The sequence below is a fragment of the Lutra lutra genome, chromosome 9 (assembly GCF_902655055.1).
Source record: "Lutra lutra chromosome 9, mLutLut1.2, whole genome shotgun sequence".
Classification (NCBI taxonomy): Eukaryota; Metazoa; Chordata; class Mammalia; order Carnivora; family Mustelidae; genus Lutra; species Lutra lutra.
Window position 1 is genome coordinate 50758382 of NC_062286.1, and position 18121 is coordinate 50776502.

The 18121-nt window shown below is 39.4% G+C and overlaps 1 protein-coding gene across 1 annotated transcript; it reads left to right on the forward strand.

Annotated features, from left to right (window-relative positions):
* The first annotated feature begins 100 nt into the window (after positions 1-100).
* Positions 101-17809, forward strand: DUSP11 (dual specificity phosphatase 11). The gene is made up of 9 exons (XM_047745924.1): positions 101-332; positions 1766-1841; positions 6090-6221; positions 9238-9361; positions 13118-13178; positions 15597-15643; positions 15916-15991; positions 16217-16423; positions 17321-17809. Exons 1-9 carry the CDS (start codon positions 232-234, stop codon positions 17514-17516), a joined length of 1020 nt encoding a protein of 339 aa, XP_047601880.1. The 5' UTR covers positions 101-231; the 3' UTR covers positions 17517-17809.
* Positions 17810-18121: the final 312 nt, after the last annotated feature.

An 18121-nucleotide genomic window follows, 5' to 3' on the forward strand; every position in this document is an offset into this window, starting at 1 on the left:
GAGGGCACTGTAGTTCCCCGACTCCTGTTTAGTAATCAAACTATAGTCGGCCGGCCTGCGTGGTTACGTCATCACGACTGTCGGTGGCGCGTGCGCAATAGCAAAGGGCCTGGGAACGACGTGGGTAGCTGCCTATTCGCTTCCGGTCCCGGATCTTGTTTTGGCACCGTAGGCGCTGGGCTGGCGGCTTTGTCGCTCTTGCCGTTGGGTGGGCGGCATCTTGGGGCCCAGATGAGCCAGTGGCATCATGCCCGCGGCGGCTGGGGCCAGGGACGCGCGTTCTCTGGACGTAGCTCAGCCAAGAAGAAGCGCGGAAACCACGTCCCAGAAAGGTAATCTGCCTTGGCCCCGGGGCGTGGCCCTCCAGCTCCGAGCTCCTGGGCCTGGGCTCCATCTCTTGTGGTGTTTGCCTGCCCCTGTCCCCGCCGAACGCTTGTGGTCGCCCCAGCTGGGAGGCACGATGCTCTAGCTGTTCCGCCCACGGTATCCGATCATCTGTGAGGTTCTGATTTTTCCCCATTCTGTTGAAAGCGAGGCTCTGGCCATTGCTTTTCCGGTAAAATGCGGAGGGATGGCTTAAGATGGGACTGCCAGTGTTGGGGACAACCCCTTAATTACCAAATTGGAGTCTCCCTCAGCTCCTCGATCTGTGTTATTTTGGCACAGCAAATATGACTAATAACCTAGTTCGAGCGAAAAAAAACACCAGGACATCCGAACTTTTCCATCGAAAAAGTTGATTTATAATGTTTCTAAGAATCATAGAGGGGATACTGTTGCTTCCTAACACGTCTCATTTGAGATAGCTGCTTCTGTACAAATGATTAATTTTGAGGCTTTGCTTGTGTGTGCATTGAACTCTTGTATTCCTTGAGCCCTTCTTTTCCTTCCATCTTCTACATCAGGTCCCTTTCATTTTATCTCCTTAATATCTTTAACCTGTCAGTTTCTGTCAGCATCCAAATACAGAATTTGACTGATCTGTTGCGGTTAGGTCCTAACTAGTGTACGTTTATCTACTCTTGTTTCCTTCCAATCCATTCTTCACACAAGAAGTCATTTTCATAGACTAGTTCAAATATTGCTCAAAAACATATATCAAAAACATTGTTTTAAGAATAAAAAGAAACTCTTTACCATGGTCTTTAAGACTCTGCATAGTCTAGACTCTTCTTTTGCTTCCCCAGCCCCATCTTGTGCCACTTTTGTCCTCACTTTCTGTGCTTCAGCTATACTGAATTAACCTTATTTAACTAACTCATCCTACAGACATCAGCTCAAGTATCACTTTTCGCTGTGACTCCTAACATTACTAAGTGAGGTTCACAGCCCCTTTTCTATCAGGTTGTCTTTTAAAATATGAACTTGAAGTTTCCTATTGATTGATTTTGATGGCATCAGTTGTATAAGGACTAAAAATAAACTGAAGTGAACTGAATTTAAATTATTTCAGTCGACAGGTAGGTATTAATGACATCTTAGTATTCAGGATTGGTCTAGGTTTTATCAGGGATATGACAGTACTGGCCAACTCTGGCTTTAAATCTGCCTTACTTGTTGAGACTTTTGCACTGTTTTGTTGCCTTGTGTCTGAGAGAGTGGAAGTTGTTGTGGTGTGGTGTTGAGTAAGTGGAACAGCAAAATTCAAGGCAAAGAGAAGAGGGGACCTACTGTGTGGGCTATGGTTTCCATTTACAGGGAGCCTTCATTCTATTCAGGGAGACAGGCTAACATAAAATTTGGCTAACAAAAAATGTATTAATAGGTGGAAAGACTACCTCCCAATTGGACAACGGATGCCTGGGACTCGTTTCATTGCTTTCAAAGTTCCTTTAAAAAAGGTGAGCAAAAGTAAATTCAGTATTCTTTCACAAATCCAAATTCATGGTGTACAATACTCGTGCTCGAGCATGTCACACTGTGTCTCTGCCCCCCTCCCCTTTTTAAAGATTTTATTTATTTATTATTTGAGAGAGAATGAGTGAGAGCATGAGAGAGGAGAAGGTCAGAGGGAGAAGCAGACTCCCCAAGGAGCCGGGAGCCCGATGTGGGACTCAATCCCGGAAGTCCGGGACCATGACCTGAGCCGAAGGCAGCCGCTCAACCAACTGAGCCACCCAGGCGTTCCCCCCGCCCTTTTTAAAAAGTTTTTATTTTGTATGGTAATCTCTGTATCCAGTGTGGGGCTTGAACTCACAACCCCAAGGTCAAGAGTCCCATGCTCAGGGCCACCTGGGTGGCTCAGCTGGTTAAGTGTCTGACTCTTAATCTAAGCTCAGGTCTTGATCTCAGGGACAGAAAAAATAAGTCTTATGCTCTATGTCAGGCACCCTTCCATTTTCCCTTTTTAATAGCAAATACTTTGTTAACTTTGTTACATCCCCTTTACTATTCTGAAATAAAATTCATAGATAAATACTACTTCCATACTTAATTTTAAAGAAAAAAAATCAATGTAATGCTGAAACCAATAACATACACAATAAATGAAGTAATTTATAAAAAAGTAATATGTATTAATTTCAGTATGTAAATATTTCGGCATGCCTATTTTAGAAATAAAAACATAGTCAATTACTTCCATCATGAATACAAAAACTGCAAATCCAGGTTGAACTAGGTGGGTTTTCTTGCCTTACTGGCAGAAATTTCCATGATAGTGAACAGCTCTTAATAGATTTTCAAATAAAACCTAGTATACGATCTTTACTTGGCTGATAATGTGATTACTGTCTTGGAAAAGTCAATGTACTTTAAAACTAGGCCAAAAACCTCGTGTTTATTTGTGAAATGAAGTTAGGTTCTAAGGCTTGGATAATTGTGAAACAGTTTTTCACCTGTACGAGCATTGAATAGGATATTCCAAAGTCATTCTCCGGCTGGCCCCTGAAGGAGGGCGCACCCTGAGGCACCATTGGCCATGCAGGCCAGCAGCAGTGTCTCTGGGGTTGCGGGGGTCGTCGAGGTGCAGCAGAGCCTGTGAGGTGAAGCTGAATGAAGGTCGTCCTGATATTTTCTGAAAACGTGTCCGAGGATGGCTGCAATAAAATGACTAGGAGCACAGCTGCGTGTAATGAGCATTTAGGTAGCTGCAGGGGAATGAATGTTCCAGTCCATAACTAAGGTGGTAAAAAACTCTTCATTGCCTCAAAGACATGCAGTTGGAATAAAAAATGAAGACTTGGTCAAAAAGACATGAAGTGAAGCAGATGATGAAAATTAATATTTTAGTTAACGTTGATCACTCACAAGTTATGTAGAAAAACACGTGTTGGAATATTTTTATTTTTTTATTATTATTAAAGATTTTATTTATTTGAGAGAGAGAGAGAGAACGTGTGCACAAGCAGGGGGAGGGGCAGAGGGAGAGGGAGAAGCAGACTCCCCGCTGAGCAAGGAGCTAGCTAGACATGGGGCTTGATCCTAGGACTCTGGGATCATGACCTGAGCAAAACGCAGATGCTTAACCGACTGAGCCACTCAGGAGCCCCTATTTGAATACTCTTAATTGCAGGGCAATAAAGTCTCTTATCATAAAAAAAAAAAAAAGTAATTCAAGTGTGAGACACATTTGTAGGACTGTAAGGAATTTGTCAAGATTTCTAGCTTTCATAGCCCCTGTTCACTAAATGCTAATAAGACCCCTTCACTCCCATCATCATAACCAATAAACACCCCAAAAACCCTATTGCTGTGGATTAATAAGTCAAGATTTCAGCAAGGAGATCCTGAAAATTGTGTTTTTGTTTGAACTAAGGAAGGAATAGGTGGGGATAACATTTGGCTAGTATAAAAAGAATGAGAAGAGACTTATGTCTCATTAAACTGCCCAGCATAGAATGGATTGATATCTGGAAAAGCCTACTTTGAATATATTGGGAATTTATTTAGTTTGTGACTCATAGGTCAGAGTTCCTTTCTCACCTGTATGTTAGTTCTTCTGCATCTAGACTTAAAAACTAGTCTTTTCATAAAGGTAAACAGGTTCTTATTCACATCCATCAACACCAAGCATGGTGCTGTTGAATAAGTTGAACAATGTTTAGCATGTAATAAATATTAGCCTACTTTGAATATATTGGGAATTTATTTAGTTTGTGACTCATAGGTCAGAGTTCCTTTCTCACCTGTATGTTAGTTCTTCTGCATCTAGACTTAAAAACTAGTCTTTTCATAAAGGTAAACAGGTTCTTATTCACATCCATCAACACCAAGCATGGTGCTGTTGAATAAGTTGAACAATGTTTAGCATGTAATAAATATTAGCAAATATTTGTGGAATGGACACCCCCTCCCATTTGCAGTTACTGTGAATTATCTCCTATATTTCTCCTTTCCTCTGTGCGATTGTCCTAATTCCCTAACTCCCTACTCCATGGCCTCTAAAAGTGGATTCCTGAGGTTCTACCAGAGTCCCTGCTTAGTCTCTTGCCTAAAAGTACATCAGCAAGATAGAAGATAGGAAGACTCTGTGGTTTCCCTTCCTCCACACAGCCACAAATCTTTCCTGTATGATACGGTTATTTAGGCCCTGTAAAGGGGATTACAGAGCTGCATAACCACTCCACTGCAGGTCTTACTCATGCTCTGAGTCAGGGAGTAAAATGTGACATTGATTTCTTGTGTGTTTCATGGAAGTCACCCAAAGAAAAGCAGTCCCAGTACTTGACACTCAGTTCTCATGCACATTGGAATATAAATTAGAGTATGTTAAGTATCACATAAATGCCATGGCAAGAAATATCAAGGATTTCAGAGGAGGGGGAATTGATAACAGACGGGAAGCCTTCCTAAAGGGTTTGTGACTTAAATTAGTTATTTAAAGTTAGTTGTTCACACAGCTAGAGATTATATTTGATCCATCGGCCCTAAGTCTGTAAAAAGCTTACTGGACAGGGCGCCTGGGTGGCTTAGTCATTGGGTGTATGCCTTTGGCTCAGGTCATGATCCCAGGATCCTGGGATCGAGCCCCACATTGGGCTTCCTGCTCAGCAGGAGGCCTGCTTTTCCCTCTCCCACTCCCCCGGTTTGTGTTCCCTCTCTTGCTGTGTCTCTCTCTGCCAAATAAATAAATTAAATCTTAAAAAAAAAAAACAAAAAAGCTTACTGGAGAGACAGTATGCCTTACTGTAATTAATTTACTCTTCAAAACAGTATTGTGTGGAAGACAACATCATCAATCTGTCAAATCTTCCTAATTAATTTATTATAAATTTAACATCATCTCAAATAGGGCAATTCTAAAACTCATAGAGAAAAGTAAACCTAAATAGCCAGGAAAATTCTGAGAAAGAGGAATAATGGTGGAAAGGATCATGTAGCCCTGCCAGGTATTAAGCCTATATTAAAAGTGTTGCTAGGGCACAGGGAATTTTCAGGGCAGTGAAACTATTCTGTGTGATACTATAAGGCTAAATATAGGTCATACATTGGTCAAAACCCATAGAATGTATGTTACATACTGATTTGAAAATGACATGTCAGTGTTGGTCCATTCTAACAAATGGACCACATTGGTATGGAATGTTGATGGGGGGAAGCTGTGTGGGGGTAAAGGAGAAAGGGTAAGGTAAGAGGGAACTCTGCTTTCTGCTCAGTTTTGCTTTGAACCTGGAACTGCTGTAAAAGCCGTCTGCTAATTTAATTAAAAAAAAAAAAGTGTGTTGTGGCATTTGAATAACCAAACAGACCAATGAGCAGAGTATGTAAATAAGCCAAATACATAAAAGAATATTTAGCAATAAAAGCCACCTTTCGTATATGTAAGTACTCAAGAAGTACTTAAAAGTACCTATTTACAGGTGTTCTGTGTGGAGCTGGACATACAGTGGTGGGCAGAATTGATGTGGTCCCTGCCTTCTGAGAGTTAAAGTCTGGTTGGGAGATCAACATAAAACAAACACAGAAATACAAAGAAGTGAGCTTATTTTCTTCCCTCTCATCTCTAGAAGAAAGGATTGTAACGTAGCTTGTAAATTCCAGCAGAGTGGAAACTTTGCTTTAAATCTGTTGTGTTGGCATCACAAGGCTTGAATAAATGGAAAAGGATTTTAAGCACACGTTTGCTCTTTCTTATTTCATTCTAACAGAGTTTTGAGAAGCACCTTGCTCCAGAAGAACGTTTTTCACCCTTGGATCTTTTTAACAAAATCCAAAAACAGAATGAAGAACTTGGATTAATTATTGATTTAACTTATACTCACCGCTATTATAAACCAGAGGTAAATGGAACCCTTCATTGAAAAGAACCTACTTTCTGCTACTATAATAATGCATAGTAATTCAGGAATTGCCATCTTATGCTAAGGTGAATGCTGGCTTTCTTCCATGGGTAATAGTTCAAAAAGGGAACTTAGTGGTTTCCTTAAGTATATATTTCTAATTGGTGTCTCAAAATGAGATTAAAGACAGGAACTAAAAACTGTAATATTGGATAGTAGACTCTGTATGTGCTGAAGAAATTCTATAAGCTTCTGTGTTCCATATTTTGAAAATGAAATAAACTTTCGGTAACTATAGTAGCAAGAAATGAATATCCATTATGTCTTTAGCACTTATTTTAAGCAGTTGCCTGAGCATGTGAGCATTGTGGTAAAAGACAACTGTTCTCTAAATTTCATGCTTTTCTTTTCCTAGTATCTCTTGATAAAAGAGCCCATATAATCTCTTGGCCTGTGTGGCATCCTGGTGGGAGGGAATTATCCTTGTGACCAATTTCATGGCCTTGGAAATAGTAACCCCTAATGTTTATTAATATTTGTAAAGCAGTTTGCTATTTAAAAAGTACTTTTACATGCTTTAACTTAGTTAATCCTCGCAACAGTCCTTTGCTGATGAAGCATTAGCAGTACTGACCTCTCCTGCCGAGTGCTTACTCTGCACTAAGCTCAGAGGATAGATGATTGCAGTTGCTCATTCTATAGATGATAGAACTTGAGTCTCAAAAAAGGAAGAATTGACACTTGAATTCAGTTATTCCTCTTGTTGTTTTTTTTTTTTTATTGTGGTGAGATACACATAAATAATCATCTTAAGCGTTCATAAGCATACAATTTGGTGGCATTAAATACATTGACAATGTTGTGTAACCATTATCACTGTCTTTAACCAGAACTTTTTCATCATCCTAAACCAAAACTATACCCATTAAATAATCCCACTTCCTCTCCCTGCAGCAGTAACCTCTATGCTAGTTTCTGTCTCTGTGAATTTGACTATTCTAAGTACTTCATATAAGTGGAATCATACAATATTTGTCCAGTGTCCAACTTACTTCACTAAACATAATGTTTTCAAGGTTCATCCATGTAACAAAATGTCACTCCTTTTTATGGCTGAGTAATACTCCATTATGAGTACATTCACTGTTTTGTTTATCCGTTCACCTTTGATGGACACTTGAGTTATTTCCACTTTTTGGCTATTGTGAATAATGCTGCTGTGAATACTGGTGTACCAGTACTGGGTCAGAGCCTTGCTCTCAGCTCCTCTAGATGTATAGGTAGGAATGGAGTTACTGGATCATGATAGTTTTATGTTTAGAAACTTTCGAGAGACCATCAGACTGTTTTCCGTTGTCGTTTGTTTTTAAACACTTATCGCAAGTTTTAAAAATATACAGAAACAGACATAATACTTTGGGTAATCATTGTACACCCACGAACTCATCCAGCTTTAATCTTTATTAATTGATGGCTGTCGTGTTTCATCTGTACACCTACTGGTTTCACCCCCATCCCATATTATTTTGAAGCAGATCCCATAGATCATATAATTTAACCTGTATATTTTTTTGGTATTTATATTAAAAATGTAGGACTTTTATTTTTTACTATCATTATTTAGCATTCAATATCCAGTCAGTACTCAAATTTTCAGTTGTCTTCTAAGTGTCATAAAAAATGTTTTTTAAGAGCTTGAATTAAATCCAAATAAGGTCCACACTTGGTTTATTAGGTCTCTCACGTCTTACTTAGTCTGTAGGTTCTCCCTCCATGTCTCTCTCACTTTTTTTTCCACCCTGGTGAATTATATTTTTTGGAGAAACCAGGTATTTTGTTCATTCTAATTTGATGATTTCCTCCCCGTGTGTTGTTAACATATTCTTTAGTCCTTTTATTTCCTATAAATTGGTAGTTGGACCTAGAGGCTTGATCAGATTCAGGCTTGTTTGGGTTTTGTTTGTTTTTTGTGTTGTTTTTGTTTTTCGCAAGACAGTTTCAGGAGTGATGATGTGTTCTTCTGTGGAGACATAGAAGTGATTATCTCTTTCTGTGATACTAGTAGTCATTGGTGATTGATACTTACATCCATTAATTCATTTGGGACTTCAAAAAATAATGAATTCTATTCCTTTTTCATTTATGAGCTGGGTATATTTTTATCAAGAGAAGCTTCCTCCTCCTCCTCATCTATTTGGTTGCCCAGTTGTAGAAGCATGTTTCTTTCCTTTTATTTAACAGGCGTCAAAATGATGAGTTGATGCACTAATACCCTCTGGTGGTAACCAATAAATTTTATTTATTTACTTTTTGTATCATTATGGACTTCATTGCAGCTATTGTTCTCATTGAGGCACAAATTGAGGCCCTGTCTTTGCCCAGTTGCTTCTCAGGGTGGCTCTTGAGTCCTTTGGACATGACATTAGTTGTTTCTAGGCTTCTTCTGGGCTCAGGGCTAGGAAATGTGTTTGTGTGTTTTTAATATAAAACAAATCATAGGTTCATACTAGTATTTTCCATTTTAATTCAGAACTACAGGATTTTCATTTAACCTCATCTTTTATTGGTGTCTAATTTCTCCCACCCCAAGAATACCAGTTCTCAACAGTGCCTGCAATTTGCTTTCTCTGCAATACAAAATCCCAGTTTTTCTGACACTGTTCTCCTGTTCTGCTTAAATCACAGCTGCCTAATAACCCTCAAGATATAAAATATTTAGTAGAACTACTTACTCATCATTTTATCTGCATTTATTCATATGGACTCAGCTTTCTGGTTTGTATGCCTATTGCCTGTCCCTCTGTAGGGTGTTTTTATTCCCCATTCTGTAGTTTCAGTGAAAATCAGATGGTACTTCCTGGTTGGAACAGCTTGGGAAAAATGGCTCTTTTATCAGAATTACTGACAAACTATGTTTATTAATAATCTCTTGGTTTATATTCTGGCTTCTCTGGTTACTTTTTACTTCTTTCCTTACAAATGAAATAATATGCATTTTCATGGTTTTGCCTTATAGGACTTTCCAGAAACTATTCCTTACTTAAAAATTTATACAATTGGGCATCAGGTACCTGATGACGACACTATTTTTAAATTCAAATGTGCTGTTAATGAGTTTTTAAAAGAAAATAGAGATAACGGTGAGTTTGTTGCTGTTTTTTCTTTTACCTGAACTTTGGTATGCATTTTGAATGGGGCTGGGACTTTTGGTGTGTTTAATAGTTTTAACATTAGGCTTGTGTTTGCTAACGTTAAGGTAGAATTGTCAGATGGTGGAGATAGATTGAAGTGTTCTTCCTTTTATGGTCACAAATTAACAATTTAGTTTGACAAATGGCTTTAATGAGAAATGTGAACTAGCTTCCTCATCTCCTTTTAAAATATTTGGGAAATATATACTAAAATAAAAACATTCTTTTATCTCATGTATTGGTTCAGAGGTGAGAGGTATGAGGGGAAAGATTAAGGAAGTCAGGGTATTGGGTCAAAGGGTATGGGGAGCATGGCTTGTGTGACCCCCTGCTGAAAACACGGAAAAAAGATGTCAAGGTCTTAGTGTATATAAAAGAGACAACAAAAGGGAAAGGTTTGGAGCGAGACGGAGCTCTGGAAGCAGAGCAAAATAAGGTGCGCCCGGGGCATGGCCTCTCCATTGTGCACATCTCAGATATTCCTGCTGGTTTTCCAGATGCCGAAGGACACTTCCACCTCTCATTCAGACAAGGAAGGACCTAAAAAGCTGGCGTTTCTTGTTCCTGCTTCAAAATCTGTCTTACTCCGTGGGCAATAGATCTTAGCAAGCTATTAGCTTCTGAATTTTAAGGATCCACCTACCTATTTCTGTACCTGGCTATCAGAAAGAATGTGGTATTTGCCATATTTTAAGACTGAGGAATCTTTAGTCTTTGGAAAGCCACCAATCTGTAGGACCAAGTGCTCATTTTGTTCTCTAAATTTAGCTTGAGGAGCCTATATTTTGTTAAGTAAATATGACAGAGAGTAAATATTCCATATATATACACAGACACATAAAACAGGGAGTAGGAGAGAAAAAATAGAGATGGAGGTGGGAAAATAGGGGATGGGAGGCGAGAGAGAAAGAGATGGGAATTTTAAGATAATTTTTCAAACTGTAAACTGGTTGCCTCATGCAAGCACTGGCTTTTCAATATCTTAAGCCCTGCTCCCAGATCTTCCCTCTACTTTAAAACTTGGGAGGCTTGGCCCTGCCTCTGACAACCACGGCATCTATGAAAGAGGTAGACTTTCTGATTTTTATTAACTCGTCTCGAAAACATCGCCTCGTAGGATGTTAGGGTGCGGCTGCCGGGCTGCTCGTGGCTCCCCGGCTCCTGTGTGTGTGGCTGCTGTACAGTATCCCTTTGGTTCTGTGAGTCCGTGTGAACAGGGCCGTCAGTCTTGTTTGTTCATGTGCTGTCCCATGTTGGTCTCCTGCCTGTGTTGTGCTGACTTCACTGAGCTCTCAGCCCTGGCAGTCTGGAGAGCTTGCTTTTGATCCATTTTGGCTCCTTCTGCTCTAAGCCCCTCCCACAGACACCAGGCTCCCTGATGAAGAGGAGGACGCTCCACTCTTCACTCCCTGGAGCCAGTAGAGGCTCAGAAAATACCTTGATTCAGTAAATGCTGAGAGCCTTTTAGATTTGTTGGCAGGGCCCAGGGATACAGAGGTTCATTAGAAACTGACAGTATCTAGGAAGACGAACATGTGGTAACTATAAGAGAGTGGGTTAATTATAATAAAAGAATTAAGTGCAACAGGAATATGGAGGAGAGGCTGAGGGAGGCCTGACCAAGGAGATAGCATTTGAGCTAGGCTGTGGGGAAGAGGATTTTGCCAGAATGAGAAAAGGAATATTCAGGTTTGGGGAACAGGTGCAAAAGGCACAGGCCTTGACCTTGTGCCCAGGAGCGGCAGCCTCTGTAATGACCATAGGATAGCGTGAAAGGGCATAGAATTCACCTGTTGAATTTCAACAAACATTTATAGGACACCTTTTAAGTTAAAGGCACTGATCTAGGAAGCAGAATGGAAGAAAGTTCTTGCTCTTCTATACTCTGCATTCTAGTGGGGGACAGGGATAAATAAGTAACTATAGGAAATGTTAGATGGTGATGACGTGCTTTGGAGAATAACCAACAGGATTCAGAAGTGAGGGCCTGTGTTGGGTGATCAGGGAAGGCCTCTCTATTAAGATGTCATTTGAGTAGAGCCTTAAAAGAAATGAGGAACCATTGGATATCTGGGAAGTTTGGGGGGACAGAGTGTTGCCAAGCAGAGGGAATAGTAGGTGCAAAGCCCCTGAGGCAGGACTATGCTCGGCGCAGCTGCAGACCAGTGCAGCTGCGGTGGGGAACGTGTGTGAGGTCAGGGCCGTAGAAAATGGGGTCTGTTCTAGGAAGGGGGGCAGGAGGAGGTGGATCATAGAGGTCCCTGGAAGTCCTGGTTTGAATCATTGTGGACATACAGTTCAGATGGAGAGACTGATATACCGTTTTTAAAGAGTTCTAAATACTTTGCTGAAAGTTTGGGCTTTTTTCTATGCCAAATGGAGATTTTTTTTTTTTTTTAAGATTTTATTTATTTATTTATTTGTCAGGGAGAAGGAGAAAGAGAGCACACAAGCAGGCAGAGAGGCAGAGAGAGAAGCAGGCTCCCTGCCGAGCAAGGAGCCCGATGCGGGACTCGATCCCAGGACCCTGGGATCATGACCTGAGCCGAAGGCAGTGGCTTAATCCACTGAGCCACCCAGGCGTCCCCCAAATGGAGATTTTTAAGCAAGGGAGCAACCGTACGAGTTTGTATTTTAGGAAGATCCACATCTTCCATATGAAGAATTACTTGAAATAGACAAGATTTAGAGGTAGGGAAACAGTAACCCAGGCAGGTGACGAGTGCTTTCCTACCAGACACCACTAGTCACAGGCATACATTTTGCAGAGATCAACTACACTTAATCGTTTATTTAATTTCTCACACACTTTAAATTTATTTTATTTTTTAAGATTTTATTTGAGATAGAGAGATAGAGAGAACATGTGTAGGGGGAGAGGCAGAGGGAGAGGGAGAAGCAGACTCCGTGCTTAGCCGGGATTCCGAGGTGGAGCTCAGTCCCAGGGCCCAGAGATCATGACATGAGCCAAAAGCAGACACTTAACCATCTGAGCTACGCAGGCGCCTCTCACGTAATTTTTTTAAACGATGGACTAAGAGATACTATGGCACAGCTGGAAAAATCTTAGACTTGATTCTAATCTTTGCTCTGTCTGCCTGCTTTGCAGCTTGGGCTTCCATCACCAAGTCTGACTTTTTCATCAGGAGATATGAGCAGCGCTGCTCTCCTGGGCGCTTCACGGGCATGCAGACTGTGGGGCGTGAGGAGCAGCAAATGAGAGCAGGGATGGAAGCGCTTTGGGAATTCAAGAATCCCGCAGAAACTGTTCTTTTTCATATTCAGTATCCAAAGAAAAGGCATTTGATTTGTTTTACTCAAAAAAAAGTTTGATTCTTCTAGCCTGTTTTTCGGGGGTTTTTTTGCATTCATTTTCTATAATTAAATCAGTTACTGATGGACATTCTCTAGTAAGAAGCTGGGTTCATCTCCATGCCACTCTGGCTGTTAGTACCTGACTAGGCCTTCCCCAGTTTACACGATTGCTTCTAACGGGATATGCAGAATTTCTCAGGGGCAGTGAATTTCGACTTTATGTGAAATAATTCTTTAGAGTATATTCCTAAAATAACACACTCCTTATCAGTTATTCCTTTTCAGGGTTGTGGTAGTGGCAACTAATAAATGGTACTCTAAAGAAAATAGTAGAATTTGTTTTAAGTGTATCTACTTCACTTATTTAACTCTGTATTCCTTATTTTGTAGACAAACTTATTGGTGTTCATTGTACCCACGGTTTAAACAGGACTGGCTATCTCATCTGCAGGTGAGTTGCCAACCCCAGGAGACAGACCACGTTTAAGTTGTTTTGTTTACAATAATAGCGTAAGCTAGTTGCAAAAAATGCAGTCAGTATTGAAATGTATGAAAGTTTAGAAAGCAGTCTTGCTCCCCACCCAGAGATTACCAGCAGTAATAATTTACTACGTATTTTTCAGACTTAAATATGCAGACAGATATAAGTATATACATGTAATTTAATGGTGTTAATATTTAGACATCCCATTTTATAATTTAATATATTGTGGACATCTTCCTATGAAAATATTTGGAAACCTCATTCTTTTTTAGAAGCTGCAATGTTTCATTGTTTTCTGATGAACATAAAAGTCAGTAGTTTTTAATATTTTAAAACATTGAATCAGTGAACATTCCTGTATGAACAAATTTGAATATATATGCTATTTTCTCAGATAATTTCACTCAGAATGGAATTTCTGAATCAAAGTATTGATACATTTGTTCGTTCAGAAAAGACTGAGCATCTGCTCTGTGTAAGCACTGTGCTGGGTGCTAGCAGAAAGACCTCAGAGACTTGACTTGCCTTTTGTGAACTCTTAATAGTCAAGAGAGTATGAATAGACATTCAGGAATCACACATATGCATGTGGAATTACAGATCTGATAAATGCCAAAGAGAGGGACATGGTACGTGAGAGCATATTAATGGGGGGATTTGACCTTAGCATGGAGAATATAGAATGTTTCTTTGGGGTTGTTTGGGCTGATACCTGAAGGATGATGAGGTTAGATACTGTTAGACACTGGGAAGAGAATTCTAGGCATAAGGAACAGCAAAGACTGATAATAAGAAAGCATATGCTGTGTTGGAACGAGCCAGGGAGGCTGGGCCATGGGAAATACGATGTTAAAATGGAGCAGAAAAGTTAAAAAAAGGGTGGGGGGGCATTGGGTGTGGAAGTGCCTGGCTGGCTCAGTCGGTAGAGCATTTGACTCTTGATCTCAGGGTCCTCAGGGTCAGGAGTTTGAGCCCTGGTATAGATTACTTTTTTTTTTCCTTTTTTTTTTTTTTTTTTGAGATTACTTAAAAAAAAAAAAGTTTAAAATGGAGGTGGAGGGGCACCTGGCTGACTCAGAAGGGCATATGACTCTTGATCTTGGTGTCTTGAGTTCAAGTGCCAAAGATTACTTTAAAAAAAGTTTACAATGGGGGACGCCTGGGTGGCTCAGTTGGTTAAGCGGCTGCCTTCGGCTCAGGTCATGATCCCAGCGTCCTGGGATCAAGTCCCACATCGGGCTCCTTGCTCAGCGGGGAGCCTGCTTCTCCCTCTGCCTCTGCCTACCACTCTGTCTGCCTGTGCTCATGCTCTCTCTTTAACAAATAAAAATAAATAAAATCTTTAAAAAAAAAAAGTTTACAATGGAGCTGGAAGTACGGGGAGGAACTAGATCATGCGAGTCTGTGTTTGGACTTAAGAGTAATTGAAAACCATTGAACGTTTTTTGTTAAGGGTGAGTATGTAGAACATAATCACAGTTGCATTATCAAGCCATCCTTTTGATGCTAAATGGAGAATATACTGTAGGGAGGAAGAGTGGAAGCAAGGAGAAATGTTAGGCTTTGTAGAAATCAAGGCATGATGGTGGCTTGGACCAGGGTGTGGTGGTCATTTGGGAGGAAAGATGTGGACATATTCTAGAGCTATTCATTGTTAGGACTTGGTAGTGTGTTGAAGGTGAGGGTGAGGAAGAAATAGCTGGCAGTGGCAGTGACTCCTAAGCTTCTGGCCCATAGTGTTGGTTAGATAGTATTTAGATTTGAGTTAGTATTTTTCCCAATTTGTCTTTTTCTGTTGTTGGTTCCTGATAAATACTCTGTCATATTAAGTAAGTGTCCTGTTTCTAGTATACAAAACACTTTGATAAAAATGACTGTTGTGGGGCACCTGGGTGGCTCAGTAGGTTAAGCATCTGCCTTCAGTTCAGGTCATGATCCCAGGGCCCTGGGATTGAGCCCCATGTTGGACTCCTTGCTCAACAGGGACCCTGCTTCTACCTCTCCCTCTGCCACTACCCCCTGCTCTGCTTTCTAACTCTCTGTCTCTTAAATAAAATCTTAAAAAACCCAAAAATAACTGTTGTATTTTTATCAGATACCTTTTTAACATCTGCCAGTTTGGTCCTTTATTTTCTTCTCTTTCATTTAGTAATTAAATTGTTGTATTAATGTAAATAATTATATTAATAGATTTGCTAGAGTTGGGTCATCCTTGGAATAAAGTCTTTTTGTGGTCATGATATATCATTCTTTAATTATGGGATTAGATGTGCTAATATTTTCTTAGGATTTTTATATATGTAAGTGAAATTGGACCTTTTTTGAAAACACTTGATTTTTTTCTATTCATATATATAAATGACTTGAATTATGTTGTTTTGTTAGATATTTGATTGATGTACAAGGCATGAGGCCAGATGATGCAATTGAATGTAAGTATAAGGGTTGTCACTATTTTTTCTTTTTATAAAAGTTGAAGGTGGAAATGTAGATGAATTTCTCAGATTTTGGAAAAAAGAAATGTTTGTAATTCATTTGCTCTGACACAATACATTCTTTTGCCAAAAGTTTATAAAGGGATATATCTGGAAATAGTGAGGTATAACTGCCTGAGTGATTAGTCAGTGGCTTTCAGCTTTGACCTGCTTTCTCTGGGAAAGATTTGCTTTTTGTAGTGATTTTTAACAGTTCAGCCACTCTTCAGTATTCAATAGGTGCCGTGGACATTGTTTGGAAAGACAAAACTATATTGAAGACCTTCAGAAAGGTCCCATCAGAAGGTAAGTTGCATTTTATATGTGAGATCTATGGTTAGGGAGATCTGTTTTTACATCATTGAAGTTGTATGTGTTCATTCTTCTTGTACCTTATTTACTTGCTCAGGGAACTTTAAATGAACAGGGAGGGGAGGATGGGATTGTTATTTTCATGGGCCAAAATATCGTCACTAAATTGGCTATGGAATTTGGAAACCAGTAATACTGTGTGGAAACATTCTCTTTGAGGAATTGGGATTCCAGTGTATCCAGATCAAGTGGTTTTGAAGATGTAACACACATGATGGAACCAGTCCACACCACTATTAACCAGTCCACACCACTGTATAAGCCTGTTAACCAAGGACATTGGTATAACCTACATCAGACCCAGGGTTACCCAGTACCTTCTCGGCATTTCCACAGCCAAACCCAGGATTTGCAGCAGTCAGTAAGGTATCTCTTCTGTCCTCTTTTCTAGAATTGAAATAGAAATTTGTATTGTAAATTAGTGCAAACACATGAAAATGGTGAAAACCGATGTTTCTAGCTGACCAGAGGTATCATTTGCTCCATATTTTGCATTCAGGGCTGGAAAATAAAGCATAGGATGGGAGGGAATATGTGAATTTTCAGAGGCAGTTGGGAAAATGACTTGGAAAATTTCACTGATTCTAAACTTAGTTTAAGCCAAAAGTTTGATGTGATTACCAAGAAGGATCTTGCATTTTTAGGCTCTATTAATAGTGGTAAAGTTTGCAGAATAAGGAAGGTTGTTATTTAAAGAGTAAATACAAATTATAAGGAAAAATAGTAAAATTCCAGTATGATATATTACATTTACTGATCTTGCTTTTGAAACAATTAAGTTTCAATCTTAATTTCCCAAATTTGTTGCATGTGTAGTTAATAATTAGAATTTCTATACTTTATAGCTAATTTATATATGTATTTATACAATGAAAGCAGCTTTCTGTTTTAAAAAAAAATACCTTAATACTGTCTACATCAACTCTACAGGACTTGGGGAGAAAGTATTTGATTAGAAAAGTGTGGGCATTTATCTCTGTAGGGAAGTGTTGGGATAGCTCTTGGGAACCTACTATGTGCCAAGGTGTATGGTAGGTAATTTAAATACATTGTCTTAATTTACCTTGAAAACCACCCATGAAGATGGAAGGTATTACCTCCATTTTATAAAGAACTAAGAAATCCAAAGATGAAGCAGTTTATCTGCTAAGGTTGTACAAGGAGAAGACAGTAGAACCTGAGTGTTTGTGTATTATTTTATAAAGCTTATTAAGATATTTTATTAAAACTAATAGTAATACATTACTTTTCGTTTTCTTTAAGAAAATTTTCACAGAACCAGAACATTTACCAGAGAGGCCATATCCCTCCTCCTGGTCCCCCTGGAGAGGACTATTCACAAAGGAGGTACTCTTGGAATGTAAAGCCAAACGCCAGTCAAGCAGCCCAGAATACAGTGTGGTATCCAGGCAGTTACTACAGACTCTCCTATCCAACCTATTGTGGATGGACCGAATGACACAAACCTGTCCTAGAAATCTCTCTGCAGATAGAGCAGGACTGAAGACAGTTGAAGTGACTTTTTATAAGATCAGGTCAAATGTGAGGTTTATAATCTATTTTATTGCTCCCTCATGTGTTCAAGCTTAAAGAAAAATTACATTGATACCTCTTTGTTGATAAACTTGCATTATTTGCAACAGTAAAGGAAATAATCTGTCATTCAGTCTTACATTTTTTTTTTAAAGGAAGATGGTATTTTAGGACTGAGAAAGTAATAAAGAATTTCCCTTGTAAATTATTTTTTAAAAATTCTGTCCTCCTTATCGATGTGTTTCTTTCTGACTAGACTTGTGATAGGAGGGTATGTGCAGAACTTTGGTGTTTTTGTCATGTTCTATTATTGGCCCAATCATTAAGGCTATCTTTTTTTCCCCTAACTGTTCAAGATTTCCATTAAAACCTACCTAAGAGACAATCTCTTTAAAATCTACTTGAAGTTAGTTATTGTATTTTTTTTTAAGACTTTATTTGTTTGAGAGAGGTAGAGAGAGAGCACAAGTAGGCAGAGCAGCAGGCAGAGGGAGAGGGAGAAGCAGGCCCGATGCGAGGCCCGATCCCAGG

Coding starts and splice junctions, on each gene's coding strand:
- DUSP11 (XM_047745924.1), top strand. CDS start 232: ATGAGCCAGTGGCATCATGCCCGCGGCGGCTGGGGCCAGGGACGCGCG. Junction 1,842..6,089: donor TCAAAGTTCCTTTAAAAAAG/GTGAGCAAAAGT, acceptor TCATTCTAACAG/AGTTTTGAGAAGCACCTTGC. Junction 9,362..13,117: donor AAAAGAAAATAGAGATAACG/GTGAGTTTGTTG, acceptor CTTATTTTGTAG/ACAAACTTATTGGTGTTCAT.